The 18,046-nt window shown below is 42.5% G+C and overlaps 1 protein-coding gene across 1 annotated transcript; it reads left to right on the plus strand.

The window, feature by feature from the left end:
* The first annotated feature begins 1,686 nt into the window (after positions 1-1,686).
* LOC133420524 (mitotic spindle assembly checkpoint protein MAD2A-like) lies at positions 1,687-10,191 on the plus strand. Its single transcript, XM_061710219.1, has 4 exons — positions 1,687-1,717; positions 4,771-4,891; positions 6,864-6,967; positions 9,803-10,191. The coding sequence occupies exons 1-4, from the start codon at positions 1,687-1,689 to the stop codon at positions 9,973-9,975; spliced, it is 429 nt and encodes a 142-aa protein (XP_061566203.1). The 3' UTR covers positions 9,976-10,191.
* The last annotated feature ends 7,855 nt before the right edge of the window (positions 10,192-18,046 follow it).

Consider the following 18,046-nt stretch of genomic DNA (forward strand, 5'->3'; position numbering starts at 1 on the left):
AATAATAAAAGGCTTGCAATATTTCAGTTGATTTGTAATGAATCCAGAATGTATGGCATTATTATTTTTTTTTAAAATTGCATTACAGAAAATAAAGAACTTTATCACAACATTCTAATTTTCTGAGACAGTCCTGTAGATTCGCTCAAAACATAAATATCGCAAAGACAAAACCGGCAAATGTTACAAAAATTAGCTGGTTTTTCATATTTCACACTTTTATGTACCCATGGATCAATGGGTGCTTTTAAAGTCAAGTATTTGTTTTAATTGCATTACAGAAAATAAAGAACTTTGTCACAATATTCAAATTTTCTGAGACAGTCCTGTAGATATTTTATTCACCTTTGCCACTGTTCATACAAAAAAAATAATAAAATGTCCTATTTAAAACCAAGGACAGGCACAGTGATCAGTCAGACATAAATCCATGAATAAATAAACCTCTGTCCATTGTTTTTCATTTTTTAAGAACAGGCAAATGTGTTATATAAAAAATAAAATAAAACATCTCATATTTTTTCTCTATCAAGTGGGTGAAATCGGTTCTGGATGGCAGGACGTTCTCTGGCTTGAACTGGTGTATCATTTGTTGAAACTCGTCACCCAGACCCAACGTGCTTTCTCTTCAAATGCTCGCATTACCAACGTGCTCCCGTGATAAGCAAGGTCGGCTTTGAAAACCTTGCAAGTCATCTTTTTATTTACCGTATCGAGGCTAAAAGGCTCCAAAACTTTAGAAGTTTTGTTACATGCAGCTGCTACAGGACGGGACGCCGTCATTATTGTTTACCCGCTACCGCTCGGCAGAGACGCTATCGCGCATGCGCGACTCTCGGCAGAGAACGTATTGAAGTGAGACGCCTCACTCCGTTGGAAAAACACGTTGCAGCCCTAGTCCAGAACGTGGCCCCCGTTGGAAGATGAGGCCTTGCACACAGCTGTGTTCTGTGTTTAGGGAGGGGCGGCACTAGTCGTGAATACAGGCCCGGTTCTACGAGTGTGCATCAGCATGCATTGCACCCTCAGTTTATGTGTTTTCATGCTCAGTTGAAAAGACGGGAAAAAAACTGACAAGTGCGCGCGTTAAGCCTGATTTATGGTTCTGTGTTAAAACAACGCAGAGCCTACGCCGTAAGCTCTGCGAACCATAAATCAGCCTTCAGTGTACGTCACTCATCTGCGTCCAGCGCGCAGTTTCCTGCACCAGCAAGACGCTGCTCTCTGCTGCTCCGTTAACACAAAGTAACCATGGATATTCGGAAGTGGTTCAAGCACAACCACGCCAGCAAGTTAGGCAACGGTGGTCACGAGACAGAGACTCGATCTCAACTTGACTGGACCACACAGGTTATATTTATTTTTGTTATTTATTTTTCTATGTTTTATTTTCTGTTGCTACGCTGCAAAAACTCAAAATCTTACCTGGAATATTTGTCTTATTTCTAGTTAAAATGTCTCATTTTTAGTCAAAAAATCTCATTACACTTAAATAGGGCTGCAACGATTCGTCGACGTTGTCGACAAAAATCGATAATCAAAATTGTCGACAATGAATTCCATTGTCGACAATTGTCGCCAGACGTGTTTGTTCAATGGAGTGAGGCGTCTCACTTCAATACGTTCTCTGCCGAGAGTCGCGCATGCGCGATAGCGTCTCTGCCGAGCGGTAGCGGGTAAACAATAATGACGGCGTCCCGTCCTGTAGCTGCTGCGCGTAACAAAACTTCTAAAGTTTGGGAGCCTTTTAGCCTCGATACGGTAAATAAAAAGATGACTTGCTAAGCAACGTTTGCAAAGCCAACCTGCTTATCACGGGAGCACGTTGGTAATGCACGAGCATTTGAAGAGAAAGCACGTCAGGTCTGGGTGACGGGTTTCAACAAATGATACACCAGTTCAACCCAGACCACGTCCTGCCATCCAGAACCCATTTCACCCACTTGATAGAGAAAAAATATGAGACGTTTTATTTTATTTGTTATATAACACATTGGCCTGTTCTTAAAAAATGAAAAATAATGGACAGAGGTTTATTTATTCATGGATTTATGTCTGACATTTTATTTACTTTTTGTATGAACAGCGGCAAAGTTGAATAAAATATCTACAGGACTGTCTCAGAAAATTAGAATATTGTGATAAAGTTCTTTATTTTCTGTAATGCAATTTAAAAAAAAAATAAATAAAAAAATGTCATACATTCTGGATTCATTACAAATCAACTGAAATATTGCAAGCCTTTTATTATTTTAATATTGCTGATTATGGCTTACAGCATAAGATGAAGATTCCGAGAATATTCTAATTTTTTGAGATAGGATATTTGAGTTTTCTTAAGCTGTAAACCATGATCAGCAATATTAAAATAATAAAAGGCTTGCAATATTTCAATTGATTTGTAATGAATCCAGAATCTATGACATTTTTGCATTACAGAAAATAAAGGACTTTATTACAATATTCAAATTTTCTGAGACAGTCCTGTATTTTTCATTGAAGTTCCCATCTTTCTCGTGTTTATTATCATTTGCCACATAATTAAAGCGACATACTAAATGTAGCACGGTGAAGCAGCTGCAGCTCCTCCACCCTGCCACACTAAATTTAAGAAAAAATTACTAATTATCCCATTAGTCGACTAATCGTTTCAATAGTCGGTGACTAGTCGACTATTAAAATAGTCGTTAGTTGCAGCCCTACACTTAAAACAAGAGTCATTATCAGAAAAATAACTTATTTGACAATTTTCACCTGTTTCAAGTAAATTTTCACTTGAAATAAGTAGAAAGATTTATCTTCTCATTACAAGCAAAAAGATCTTGTTCCACTGGCAGATTTTTCTACTTATTTTAAGTGAAAATCTACTTGAAACAGGTGAAAATAGTTTTTTCCAGTGATGAGTCTTGTTTTAAGTGTAATGAGATTTTTTTTGACTAAAAATGAGCCATTGTAACTAGAAATAAGACAAATATTCTTGTTAAGATTTAGAATTTTTGCAGTGTAGATTGTCTGATGGGTGAGGTAGCCCAGACTAGGGGTGGGTATTGGGAAGGACCTCACGATACGATACGCATCACGATACTTCAGCCACGATACGATACACATTGCGATATCCCGATTATGCGATATCCCGATTATTATATTCTACATAGTTCACCGAAAAATTTAAAAATGCATTACACATCTTAAAGTCCAAGTTGTATATATGTACATCAGATGATAGTGATGGATCTTAAAATCCGAGTTGCACGTTCATCAGATTATAGTGACAATTCATGGGACAAACTGAGTCAAAACAATGTTTTATTATAACTATACAAGCTAAAGTTACAACATATTTGTATATGTTTTTCATATTATTTTTACATCATATGAAATTAACATTACATTTAGTATGAGGTTGCTTTAATTATGTGGCAAATGATAATAAACACAAGAAAGATGGGTACTAAAACCAAGGACAGGCACAGTGATCAGTCAGTATAGATATAAATCCATAAATAAATAAACCTCTGTCCATTATTTTTCATTTTTTAAAGACAGGCAATTGTGTTATATAAAAAATTAATTATAAAATGAAATAAAACGTGAAATAAAACCTGAGCTCAGTACAGGGCCCTCCCAGGGTTGGTAGAGAGTGGCAATGCCCAGGACTGTCACTTATGGCACTTTTCCACTAGTATCGGCTCAGCCCGGCGCGGCTTTACACGGCTCCACACGTGTGTTTTCGCACTGCTAGGGGAGAAGCGGGCAGGTTGTGGTGAAGCTGCTGTGACGTACTCGATTGCGCAACCGCTTTGTTCATGTCGGCGCTGATGAGAAATCAGCTGGAGCCGGGAGCGGCTGAGAAAAAAACGGCCCGTCTACATCGCTTTTTTAATTTTTTCTTGACAGCCACCAGGTTTATGAACATCTGCACCTCAGAGTTGGATCACCAAACAGAGGTTTTGCGCTTTATAATAAAATCGCCGCGAGTCCCCTCGCTCTGACTCCCGCTTCCTGATTCAAACGTCTGACGGCCCCCGACCAATCAGAGGCGCGGAGGGTGGTGACGTCCCCGCCCCCCGACCAATCGGTCGCGAGGAGGTGGTGACGTCAGAAATAGTCCCTGTTCAGCCCGCTTTCAGAACCTCACTGAAATGGTTACAGAAAAAAGTATCGACTTGGAGCGGCTCTACTCGTCTCAGCCCTAGTGCGAAAGCGCAAAACGGGTAGAACCGAGCTAAGGTGATACTAATGCAAAAGCGCCATTAGGTAGGAGTACTGGGTGATATAATGGGAAAAAAATCGGGGATAAAAAATATTAAAAAAAAAAAATCGATATTCAAATTTTGAATATCGATATTGAATCGGCTGGAAAAGTATCGCGATATATTGCCATATCAATATTTTTGCCCACCCCTAGCCCAGACTAAATGTAGCATTTTCTTTGTTCTGCAGCAATATTTCTGCAATAAAGCATTTGAAATACACTTTAAATATTCTTGTTTTGCTAGTATCATTCCGCTTGAAATTATGGGAAAATGCATAATTTAGTGTTGAATAACGTGCCAGGCATGTGCACCCCCTCTGATCTGAGATGCAGCCCTACTCATCATTTTCTAGAACCCTGCGTGAATATCTCACCATGTGCCACAAGGGCCCTTAATGAAGCCGGGACGACTCCCGTGATGTGGCTAGTGTCTCTGTTCTCTGCAGACTGAACATACAGAAGGTGTTTCTACCCTGTAAGGTTTCTGACGTGGTGTGTGTTTCTCCATGTTGCAGAGTGGCTGTTTGAGTGCACGGTGCAGAAGCTGGTGCTGGTCATCACGTGTCTGGAGACCAACGAGGTGCTGGAGAGATGGCAGTTCGACATCGAGTGTGACAAGTCGGCCAAGGAGAGCAGGTCAGTTCCTCCGTCTGTCTGAGGAGGAGGTGGAGAGAGGAGAGAGAGATCCCTTCAGCCCTTACTATAATGCCCGACGTCCATGTATTTATGTTAATGTGACCTGGAAGGGCATTATCCCGCTTATACCACGGTCACTTACCAAAAAACATAAATATTAAATCAGTTATTCATGCTTTAATGTGTTTTCAGTTGAAATCATTAGATTTATAACAAGCCGCGGCTGAGCGCCTATTTAATCTTTCCGTTGGAACTTGGTAAGTTACAAAGTTTTTTAACAAGCCATAACTCAGTTTCCTTGGTAATAGCCAGGGTCAATTTTCACAAAATCAGAACCCTGAAGGCATTTTGCAAATATTTATAACTGATAACATTTCTAAGGATATTAAGGGGTGCTGAATCCAAATCTGCTGTATATGAAGCTCAAAAATGTCCCAAAATGCCTCAAAATTGAGAAATCCAACATGGCCACCACCGCCAGGCTGAAATCCATTTAAACAAGGTAAAAAAAAATGAATTAAATGTACTTTTGTAAGTATTCCTACATGGGCAATTTGCACCGTCCCATAATGGACACAGTTTTGATTCTCCAGTAACGAGGACGGACCAGGTATACGATTTAGCAACGGGAGATATTCTAGTCCGCTCAGCTCCACTCGCCTATTTTCTTTTCTCTCTTCTTCTGCGTCCCAGTCATTAAAATTGTTACATTCACCAAATAAATGAAAAGAAATTACAAAATCACTCATGCCTCCGTCCTGCGGTAGCCGGCTCTTCTTCTCTGAATCTCCGTTGCCGTGGTTACCACCTGGCAGTTGATCCAGCGCAATGATATTAAAGTTTAGGTAATCACTTTTAACCTACACCTGCCAGCCAATCAGAACCGAGTATTCACACAGACCGTGGTATAATTATTAATAATAATTAGATATCTTTGGACCTCTTGGTGAGTTTAAATGGAGTTTAAAGTTTAGAAATGGGGCGGGAGCATCTGCTAACGCTGAAGTTTCTGAACCACCACGAGACTAAAGGATCGTTCAAAAACCAAAACCTGCTCAAACTGAGATTAAATGAGTTTCTTTTATTAGTCCTCTTGTGGACATGTTAAAAAGCTTCATTTACAGCGTTTTCATTGGTCCAGATATGAAATATTTAGCAAAACCAGAATCATTATTAAAGATAACCAATTCCATCTTTCAGGTTTGTACAAGCATCAGTGACTATGTTTACATGCGGTCAAAATTCAGGTTATTGCTAATATTCCGGTTACTGAAACATTCAGAATATTCCGTTTACATGGTAATTAATCATTCAGGATATCTGGATCAAACCAGCGACGCACGGAGAACGTGATGATGCAATTACCGCCATTTCCGCTTCTTCTTCCTGTATCCAAATCCAAAACAAATGCTGCTTCGCGCAACTTTTCGCTCACCTTCTTGTAAATCTGGCTATCCCGGTACTTTCTACCGTCTACAAATGCAGAAATGTTCATATCCTTCATTACATTTATGAAGTGATTAGTCTCCTCCTGGTCTTGGTTTCTCCGTGTTTATAAGAACTTCCTGGACTCAAAAGACCAGGATTCCTTGTGAACAGAGCATGTGCAGAAAACAAATTCCTGTTCCGTTTGATGGGGATATTCTGTTTGGTGTTTACATGACCGAATATTCGGGTTTTAAAAGGAGTAACCCAGGGGTCATAATCAGGTTTTTAAAAACCCGAATATATATATAAATTCGGGTTATTCAAAGGAGTTATTGGTGTTTACATGGCCGTGCAAATTCAGGTTATTGCCAATATTCGGGTTTTAAAAGGGTTATTGATGCATGGAAACGCAGTCATAGTATTTAGGCTTGGTGCCTCTGAGATGGTGGGTTGGTGTGTTGAAGTACTCTGGTTAAAACTGGTTGAGAAAGCGTGCCGCTCCCACGCGGCTCCTGAATTGACGTGTTGTGTCGTTTGCCGCCAGCGCTCCCAGAGAGAAGTCCATCAAGACCATCCAGGACGAGATCCGCTCCGTCATCAGGCAGATCACGGCCACGGTGACGTTCCTGCCGCTGCTGGACACGCCCTGTGAGTAAACTCTTTCACCCGTTTCGCTCAAATGTATGTATATAATAGGGGTGTAACGATACACTAATCTCACAATACTATATGATATTATAGCAGTATTTTTTAAACAACCTTGAATGAGGAACATGTGACTGGAAAAAATTGTCTTTTATTTGAAAGACACAAAATACAAAACAATACTGTGTGTTTTCCCTATTGTTACAGTTTGTAATGCTTTATAACTGTTTAAGTTTTAAAGAGAAAGCCAGGCCAACCATTTTCCACAAACTGAACTAAAAGTAAATGTCAGGTTTGCATTATGCATCTTTAGTTTCATACAAGTACAAATATTTAGCCACAAAATGAATAGTTTCTCTCACGTATGATTTGACTTTTTTCTTTTCCAGAAATTTAACAACTAAAATTAAATAAATAAATAAATAAGAGTAAATAAATACATACAATTTTACATCATAAAAAAGATTGATTCATGCTCACCTTATAAGTGTAAGAGGAGATTTATTTTTGTTAAGGTTATTTTGGTAATTCAGGGTTGATTATTTTATAAATGTATTCTTTCTATTCTGATGTAAATCAGGGACTATAATGACACTAGTCAGTTTATCTGTAGTGAGTCTGTTTTAGATTGGCCGGAGTGATACGCCACAGTACGGCACTAGGTGCTGTGTTGATAATAAGGTAAGGCTTAACTCTACACCAGACTTACATAAGTAAAAGTTCAGAGCTCAAAACCCTGCAAGAGTCCCGTGATCGGGACCAAAACGGGACTAGTTTCTTCTGAGCGGAGGAAGATTTTGGTCCGCGGGTCGAGGCGCGGTCGTTACTAGTCAACACAATATATTAATATTAATAACCCAATATCGTGATACAGTTTGTCACCTCCACGACACGTATCGTGACGTTTTTGTATCGCGAAATTTCGTGGCACGATATATTGTTACACCGCTAGTATATAATAATTTAAGCCTTTAAACAAGTCCCGGTGGCCGTGTGGATCCCAGCTGGGCCGGGCTCCTGGTGTAGACGGCTCAACACTGGCCACGGATACATGATGTTTTTTAATTTGGAAATAATAATTCTGAATTAAACTATTTTCCTTGAGTTTACATGGAAATAGTAATTTCCGAATTGAGGTTTACATGGAAAACACGTTTGATCAGATTTATCCAATTCCTCTTAAGGTCTGGGGGTTGGGAAGGTTCTGATTGGATTAGGGGGGGATGTCTTTACGTATTTACGTCTACCGGAAGAAAACAAACTTACTCGATTAGCAACAACATGGAGGACCACATTATTAGCATCCTTTTTGGATTTGTTTAGATTTTATTTTTGAAGCAGCAGCACGACAACATCATGTTGATGATTTTCTTTTGTCTGCTGAAGAGGAGGGACGTAGAACACCGCGCTTTGGCACGACCACCGTTTACTGCGTGGTGCCATCTTGAAACTTTGTTTGGAAAACAAGCCCAGCGCGGAATATACAGGACTGTCTCAGAAAATTAGAATATTGTGATTTTCTGTAATGCAATTTAAAAAAACAAAAATGTCATACATTCTGGATTCATTACAAATCAACTGAAATATTGCAAGCCTTTTATTATTTTAATATTGCTGATCATGGTTTACAGCTTAAGAAAACTCAAATATCCTATCTCAAAAAATTTGAATATTCTGGGAATCTTAATCTTAAACTGTAAACCATAATCAGCAATATTAAAATAATAAAAGGCTTGCAATATTTCAGTTGATTTGTAACAGGGTGCTTGCGCAAGTCTTGAAAGTCTTAATAAGTATGGAATTTTGAAACACTGTTTTCCAGACCTTGAAAAGTCTTGAATTTTGTGTGAAAGTCTTAATAAAGTATGGGGAAAAAATGTATGGTAGAATTTTACAGTATGCTCAAAGGCATTGTGAAATGAGAAATAGAAAGGTAGGCTATAAAACTTATAATTTTACTAACTAGTCACGTACTGTCTTCACCTAAAGGAATAATATCCAATCAACGCTTGCCTAGCCTACTCTGGAACATTTCGTGATGTTACTGCTGAGGTCGATTGCCTAGTGGTCAACAGAAATGGGTTGTTGCGTGTTTTCGAATTTATGGCTACAACACCCGAAATTTACAAGTTGGGAAAAAAAATATCGGTTTTAAAAAAGTCTGGGAAAAGTCTGGAATTTTAATTTGGAAAAAGAGCAAGCACCCTGTGTAATGAATCCAGAATGTATGACATTTTTGTTTTTTTAATTGCATTACAGAAAATAAAGAACTTTATCACAATATTCAAATTTTCTGAGACAGTCCTGTATAATAAATTATCTATTGTTTTCTATCAATTTATATTGTTAAGAAGTTTGACTATTTTTAATGAGATAAACGTGCATCTGTATCACAATATTATATTTTCTGAGACAGTCCTGTAAGCATCATGGAGACAGATGGGCGAGGGAACAAGCAGCGCAGAAAGACCGGAATTGTATTAAAGCAGAATGAGTTTATACATTTTTTTTTTGTATTTTATTTAAATTATAATTTTTCTTTTTTTTCTTTTCTTTTATTTTATTTTTATTTTTTTTATTATTTATTTATTTATTTAATTTTTTTTTTTTTTTAATGAGTGGAATTATTCTATTCGGATTTAAAATCAGAATAAACCAGCCACTTACTTCGGAATTAAGTTTAATTGGGAATGGCCATTTTCATTGGGAATTAGGTGTTTACATGGTCATTTTTACTCATTTTAAATGGGATTTAATTTAAATCCTGAATTCCAGAGGAATGAAAGTTCCCGTGTGAAGGCGCTGAGTGACGTCTCCGTCTCCGTGTCCTCCCTGCAGGTGCGTTCGACCTCCTGGTCTACACCGATAAAGACCTGGAGGTCCCAGACAAGTGGGAGGAGTCGGGGCCTCAGATCATCAACCAATCAGAGGAGGTGCGGCTGCGCTCCTTCACCACCTCCATCCACAAGGTGAACAGCATGGTGGCGTACAAGAGGAGCGACTCTCTCTGAGCCCGGGCTGAACCAGGACCGGCTCCTTCCTCACCTTTCCTCCTCTCTGGTCCGGCCGCTCGTGTAAATATTTCTCTCGCGTTCGTCTGTTTGAATCAACTGTCTTTTCTCTGCTGTCCTCGTTTCTCCCAAGATGCCGGCCTCTGTTTTAGAAGATAGTGATTTATATGTTCAATCGTTTTAAAGACCAATAAAGTTCCTTTTGCTTTCCCCCTACGAATGTTTCTGTGGTTCTGCTTTTGACCAGGAGGTGGCAGCGCCGGCTGAGAGCTGCTCGTGTTCATCACATAAAGCTTCATTCTTAAACGCTGGCACTGCTAAACAGTTTTTTGTCACGTGTTTTAATTTGGGTGAAGTCATGCAGGACTTCCTGCACCGAGGTGGAACCCCCAACATTCACTGATGTTCTCAACGTCAGCTCATCCTTAAATATGCATTCATTAAAAGAAAAACAAAACAGTTCAATATAATTACAGCAAATCTCTTTCCTTGAATGAAAGGGAACAGAAAAAAGATTAAGCTTATTTTATCTGTGCCTTTTTCCTAAGAAATAAAATTTCAATTAATGTTATAATTTATATATAATAGGGGTGCAACGGTTCAGGTGGCCCACGTTTCGGTTTTTGGGCCCCGGTTTCGGTTTGAGTTAAACCGGAATTATGGTTCTGCGTTAAATCGTTGGTGTAACGCGGAACCATAAATCAGCCTTTAGGTGCATGAAGAGAGCTTTTTTTCCAAAATTATCTGTTTACTTCTCTTGTCACTTTTCAAAATGTAAATTACTATAATTCTTTATACAGGGTGCTTGCGCAAGTCTTGAAAGTCTTAATAAGTATGGAATTTTGAAACACTGTTTTCCAGACCTTGAAAAGTCTTGAATTTTGTGTGAAAGTCTTAATAAAGTATGGGGAAAAAATGTATGGTAGAATTTTACAGTATGCTCAAAGGCATTGTGAAATGAGAAATTCATGTACTTGTGATTTTCATGTTTTGAAACGTTTTCATCAGTCAAAACATAATTTACTGTGAATAATGCATTCGTTCATTGAATACTAGCCTATAAAAAATTCTAACAAACATTTCTAATAAACACAATTGGTACAATCTCAACCAATGAAGTAGGCAGTAGGCACACAAGTATGTAAAGTTAAGGTCTTGGGGAAAAAAATATCAGTTTTAAAAAAGTCTGGGAAAAGTCTGGAATTTTAATCTGGAAAAAGAGCAAGCACCCTGTTATAGTCAACAGCCTCTTAATCTTGACAACTCAGTACACCATTACTATGGAACCAACTTCCAATCTGGGTTAAGGAGGCTGACACCACCTCCACCTTTTAAAAATAAACTTAAAACATTTCTGTTTAGTAAAGCCTATAGTTAGTGTTTAGTAAACCTCTAGCTGGTGTTGGTAAATCTCTAGGTAGTGTAAACTTTAGTGTGTCAGAGTCGCTCCTGTAGTTTCTTGTGCTGGCCCCCCCTTCTCCTCCCTTTTCTCTCTTTTGTCCATGTTGCAGCATCCTTTGCCGGACACCGGAACCTGCAGTGTGGGAGTGAGAGGGGCAGGGTAACAGCCCGGGCAGGCGGGGGAGAAGGTTTGTCCGTCAAGACTCCTCTCCTTGGCCCTGCCCCTTTTCAACCCTTCCCCGACCCTGCACCCCAACCTGGGACTTGCTGATTGGGCCGGAGCTTCGGGAGCTGCGTGCTGGCCTGCGGTCCCCACCCCTGGTCATCCCGTTGCTGCTTCCACCTGCCTGCTGTGCTGTTGCCGTCCCTGACCCACCAGTCTGGCCCTCGGCAGGAGGGTCCCCCCCTACGAGCCTGGTCCTGCTCAAGGTTTCTTCCCTCCTAAAGGGGAGTTTTTCCTTGCCACTGTTTGGCTTAAGGTTTTTCTCCCACTAGGGGAGTTTTTACCTGCCATTGTTTATGTAATAACTGCTCGGGGGTCATGTTCTGGGTATGGGTCTCTGGAAAGCGTCTAGAGACAACTCTGTTGTATTAGACGCTATATAAATAGAATTGAATTGAGTACAGTAACTTAAGAATACACACAAGAATACTAAATACGTATGGGATAATGCCCGACCAGGTGTACATTATCAGAAATGTATGGACGACGCGGGGGCGTGAACCGTCCGACGGAAAGCGGAGGATGGTTTCCCTCCCCGAAAATATTGTAAATTATTACAATATTACAAAATCTCCCTGATATGGGAGAGTTACAAAGTGGGGGAGATCAGCCTGTATTCTCTCGTCTCTCTGCCGGTCACAGCACTGTGATGTCATGAAGGAGCCGGTGGTGGCGGAGGGAGGGGGGTGGGGGGCTGAACCCCGGGTTTTCTTCAGGTGTTCTAGTTTGTTGTTGGGGGAGTTTTGCCCGAGGCGTTAAATTGGAGTCTGCTTTTGTTTATGACTGTAAAGCTGTTCGTTTCCTTCGTGTAAAAAAGCGGCCCGATCAGAGCCGTCTTCGTCTGGTCTGTACGTTTCACTCACCAGGCGGAGACGGGGCTTTGATCTTCCACTAGCCCAGTGCTTCTCAAAGTGTGGGGCGCGCCCCACTGGTGGGGAACGGAGACATGTCAGGTGGGGCGCGACAAACTGGAGGAAATTTTCAATTTCATGCCTATTTTACTATGCTATTGACAATAAAGATAATTCAATAAACAAAACGCACACACAAATATAGCAATAATTAATAGCTAAAATAATTACCGTATTTTCCGACCATTCGGCACGCCTTGTGGAAAGGCGCACCCTCAGTTTTGTGTGTCATCTCTGTATTTAAAACACACACACAGCGCACCAACGGAAAAGGTGCTGTCTACACACACGGAGCGCCGCCTTATAACACACGCGCGCCGCACAACACACACACACACACACACAAGCAAGCATATGTGTGGTATTTAAAAATAGAGCGGGAGCAAAACTTAGTTCGATTGTACTTTATTTAAGTTATAACATTTCATTCGAGCTTGATCGCGCTGAGACCGGGAGAACTGATCAGCTGCGGCGGGCAGAGCCTGCAGCTCTCTGGCCACTTTCTTCGCTGTCAGAGTCAATTTCCGTGCCGTGCGGCCCCTCGGAAATGATGCCGGCTTTTGCAAAAGCCCGAACAACAGTCCAACCCAGCAGACACGTCAGCCCACGCATCTACAATCCTTCAACGGTAAACGACGGAGTCCGCCGCCCTTCGGGCCCGCCTCTGCAGCGCAGCTCCCCCGGGGCGTAGGCTCTGCAGCGGTGTAATGTGGAACCATAAATCAGCCTTTACAATGGGCGCATTGCGTCATTGGACAGAAAGCTTTAAACATCCTTCTTCCCTTTGCCACTTCATATCTCTGCGAGAGGCTTTTCAGCTGTTGCTTCTCTAAAAACTAAGTACAGATCCCAGCTCAACATTGAGCATGATTTGAGAGTGGCAGTTTCCAGCCTGCAACCCCGTTTTGAAAGGATGTGCAGTGCAAAACAGGCAACACTGGAGCCACTAATGCAGGGAAAGTTCACTTGTTTATGTTTTTGCAAATTAAGTTATAACACAACTGCACTTTTATTTTCTCTTTTTGAACTTTGTGTTATTTGTTGTTTTTGATTTTGATTCAGTATCAAATATGACTGATATACTTGGTGCTAGTAATTTCAATACATTTAAAATAATTTTTCAGTAATTCGTCAAGATTTTTGTTGGGGCGACGGGGGCAAGTGGGGCTTGAAAATCCCCACTTGTTCAAAGTGGGGAATGACGAAAAAAGTTTGAGAACCACTAGCCGGTCTCAAGCAGAGGCAGATCTAGGGGGTGGCTACTTGGGCTCAAGCCCCGAATGTTTTTCCAAAAGCCCCGGATCTGAAAAAACAAAACAAACAAAAAAAAAAAAATCGTCTGGTCTAAATGTTCAATTCGTGCGCAGGCGCGGCGCAAACACCGCGGCAGGTGCCTTCATTTTTCTGTTTAAAGGGGTTGCACAGACGGGCGTGGCTCACAAATATTAATAATAATAGAGTTAAAACCACTTTAGCAGCTTTATTGTGTTGTTCTGTAACCTTGTGACAAGATCACCAACAGTAAGAAGCAGTCAGTCAGCTGAGGTAAATATAAAAATGATTTTATTACAAAATCAAAGTAATGACAGAGAAAGGATCATACCAAAAAAGAAAAACATTTTGCTACACAACAAAAGAAAAGATTCAAACTAGATATTTAGATACCGATAATGACCAGGGGCCTCATTTATAAAGCTTGCTTGCGCACAAAACAGGGCTTGAAAGATGCACACGCCACCTTCTACGCAAAGGTTGGGATTTAAAAAGAAAAACTAACGGAAAAATGTGCGTATCTCTACGCCAACCCTGACCCTCCCGTAGGAACTTACTTAAAGGAGATTGAGGCAGGATGGAGGCAGGATTTATAAAAAAAAATTCGTATACGTTTTAATTTTTCTAGTACCGTATTGGCCCGAATATAAGACGGGGTTTTTTGCATTGAAATAAGACTGAAAAAGTGGGCGTCGTCTTACATTCGGGGTCTAGACGTTATACCAATTCACAACACTAGATGGCGCCAGATATCTTTAAAGCGAATGCTGAACTTAACTTCCCAGGCCAAAGCAAACCCCTGTCACGAAGAAGAAAAATAAAAATAGCAGTAGCATGAAGAAGAAAAATAAAAAATAGTGGTAAGAAAGAAAAGACAAGGAAATAACAGAAGAGATAACAGAAAATGGTGAAACGTAGCGACAATCTGGAGAAAAGTGAGTGGAAGAAGTTATGATGCAAACTTCAAGATCATGATTTAAATGAGGCAAAATAACATGCTTTTTCTCTCAAATATATTGTTATAATCATTTGTTTCAGATGTACTTTAATTATTTTCTGTATAAAAATTAAATTTGGTGTTAAGAAAGTCTTTTTTCAAATTTGAGTCTTGAAAAAGAGGGGGTCGTCTTATAATCAGGGTCGTCTTATATTCGGGTCAATACGGTAATAATGTCAGATGAAGCGTTCCAAACCCAAAAGAATGTTTCCTCTAGTTTATCTCTCCGTTGCCTTGAACAGGCTGTGTGCTGCAAAATGTGCTGCAATTCGGTCCCGAATTTCCCGCGCTGTCCTGCGGATGTGACGTCACATGACGCTGCATGCACGTTCTCCCCGTTCTCCCGTGCCGGCTTCACTGTTGGCTGCAGTACCCCCGACGGCCGTCGTGGTGAAGGGTGGCGCTAATGAGTCTCATTTCTTAAAAGGAGCCTCATGCTCCTTTAAGATATGGAGAACTGGCGACGCAGGCGGTGAGGTGGTGAAATGAAGCCAGATTCATGTCATACTCTTAATAATGTCATCACATATCAGACTTGTAATATAATAGCGCTGATCGTGTCCCTCTGTGTTTGAAGCTCCGTATCAGTCAGGACTCTGGTGCTGCTGCTGCAGCCGCAGTGCCAGGACACGCCGGGAACCTCCTCGTCACGCACCGCGACAACCGTACAGTGACTGAGGACAGAACAAATGAGGGGCTCCGTAGATCGTTTAGGGCAGGGGTGCCCAATCCTGGTCCTGGAGAGCCCCTATCCAGCATGTTTTACATGTTTCCCTGCTTCAGCACACCGGGATAAAAGTAGCTGTTTCAACAACAGAACTGTCCAGACCTTTATGACAAGTTAACGATGATGAGTAATTAGAATCAGGTGTGAGGAAGCAGGGAAACATTACTTTTTATTACTTATTTATTACTTTTGACTTTTTTACCCCCTTCCCTGTATGTGTGTGTGTTAAGTGTACTGCTGCTAACACGTGAGTTTCCCCATTGAGGGAGTAATAAAGGACTATTTTATCTTACTATTATTGCTTTGGTTATAATCCCTGTATAATATAAAGATAAAACAGAAGGTCATATATTTGGGGATTGTTATCTCTAAGGACAAAACAGCAATTGAAAAGATGAATATTTGGAACAATGTGGACAAGTGAAAGTCAATTCAGGTGGCTGCAAAGGGATATTTCAATTTTTGGCAGAGTCTTATTATCAAAAATGGATAGTCTGTCCAGACTCATTTATCCGGCCTTCTCCTTACCCATCTCAACAAGAATGATCAAAACAATAAATACAGTTCATTTTAAGTTCATATGGAGAAATAGATGTCAATATATAAGAAAGATTGACATGGTAAAAAACTATGATGATGTTGAATGTGATTTCAATATTATGAATGGTGTCTTGAAACTGAAATGGTTAAAATCTTTCCTTACATTCTATTGGAAATGGATTTATAGTCATAATTTTACACCACACAACACACCTGTATGGAACAACAGGTACAGTTTGCTCAGTTTGTTGAAGACAAGAATTTGGACTTCGTCCTTAATAATTTGGTGTTATTGGGAAAGTTCTTCATTCACAAATGTAGATTTTTTTAAGACCAAACCATGTTTGACCCATTGGAGAAATGAGCTAAAGCTCTTGAGTAAGTCTGTGGCAGGGTGCGTGCCACGGGGGCCCGACCGAAGGACGGAGAGACACAGAGCTTCGTGCAGAACCCTGTTTTATTTAGTAAACTCACACCCACATGTGCACAAACATCACACACAGCTTCTCAGGAGCCTTTCCTGCTGTCCAGCTCTGCCTTATAAAGGCAGGCCGGGTGGAGGCGTGGCAGCCACTCAGGTGGATGGGACACAGGTGCGTGTCCCGTCAACCTCTCCACCCGGCCACACACCCCCAACGCCAATCTCGAGCCGGGGTCCGTCCGGAACGAGCCTACTCCCCCCCCTGCCCCCTCGGAGCGGGAGAGGAAGCCCGGAACTCTCCGGGCCTTCCTGGTCGGGGGGTCGTCCCCGGCGTCGGCCTGACCAGCGCAACGGTCGGGGGGGGTCGCCCCCGGCGTCGGCCCGCCCGCCGTGGAAGACTCTCTCGGGGCTGGGCCCAAGGTGGCCTCGGGCCACACGGTGCGTCCACGACCGCGTCCCTCACGGCGCAGCCCCGTCCTGGAGCTGGTGCGTCCCGGACCACGCCCTCCTTTGTGACGCAGCCCTGCGCGGGCTGCTGGTCCGCCTCCAGGACCGCCTCTTCCCCCACACCCTGCTCTGGCCGCAGGTCCGGCCCCGCCTTCGCGGGCGGCTGCGGCTGCGCCTCCGCAGCCGCCTCCCCCGCCAACTCCGCCTCCGCGACGCAGCCCTGCGCGGGCTACTGGTCCGCCCCCGTCGCCGCGGGACCCGCCGTCGCTGGCGGCTGCGCCTCTGCAGCCGCCTCCCCAGCCAACTCCGCCTCCCCCTCCGTCTCCGCCGCTGACTCCATCCCAGGAGCCGTCGTCTGGCGGCCCGCAGCTTCTGCCTCGCGGCTCCTAAGCTGTGGCACCACCAGCGCTGCCGCGGCGAACCTCAGACGGGGTGCAGGGATGGGTCGCTCCGTCGGTCCCGCCGTTTCGGGAGCCGTCGCCTGGCGGCCCGCAGCTCCTGCCTCCCGGCCACTTAGCTGCGGCGCTGGCATCTCCTCCCGCGCTGCTGGCGCAGGGGTGGGTCTCCCCGCGGCCACCAGCGCCTCCATTGCGGCCAGCTGCCGCTCGCCCTGGTCGCGGAACGTGGCCGTCATGCCCGCCATGGCCAGGGCGAGCGCGTCCAGGGCACGCTCCATGCCTCTCGTCCGTCCGTCCCTCGAAGCCCCACGTTGGGCGCCAGATGTGGCAGGGTGCGTGCCACGGGGGCCCGACCGAAGGACGGAGAGACACAGAGCTTCGTGCAGAACCCTGTTTTATTTAGTAAACTCACACCCACATGTGCACGAACATCACACACAGCTTCTCAGGAGCCTTTCCTGCTGTCCAGCTCTGCCTTATAAAGGCAGGCCGGGTGGAGGCGTGGCAGCCACTCAGGTGGATGGGACACAGGTGCGTGTCCCGTCAACCTCTCCACCCTGCCACAAAGTCCTTGAGTCTTGTTAAAGAAAAGAAAGCCCTTAAACTGTTTTCTTTACTTGAAAGATATGATTTAATATGAGATGGCCCTTGTGAGTTATTTTTTATTTATTTTTTATTTTATATTGTACAATAATTAGATTCTCAGTGTATATTTTGTAATACTGATGTTGCTC

The sequence above is a fragment of the Cololabis saira genome, chromosome 20 (assembly GCF_033807715.1).
Source record: "Cololabis saira isolate AMF1-May2022 chromosome 20, fColSai1.1, whole genome shotgun sequence".
NCBI classification, from domain to species: domain Eukaryota; kingdom Metazoa; phylum Chordata; class Actinopteri; order Beloniformes; family Belonidae; genus Cololabis; species Cololabis saira.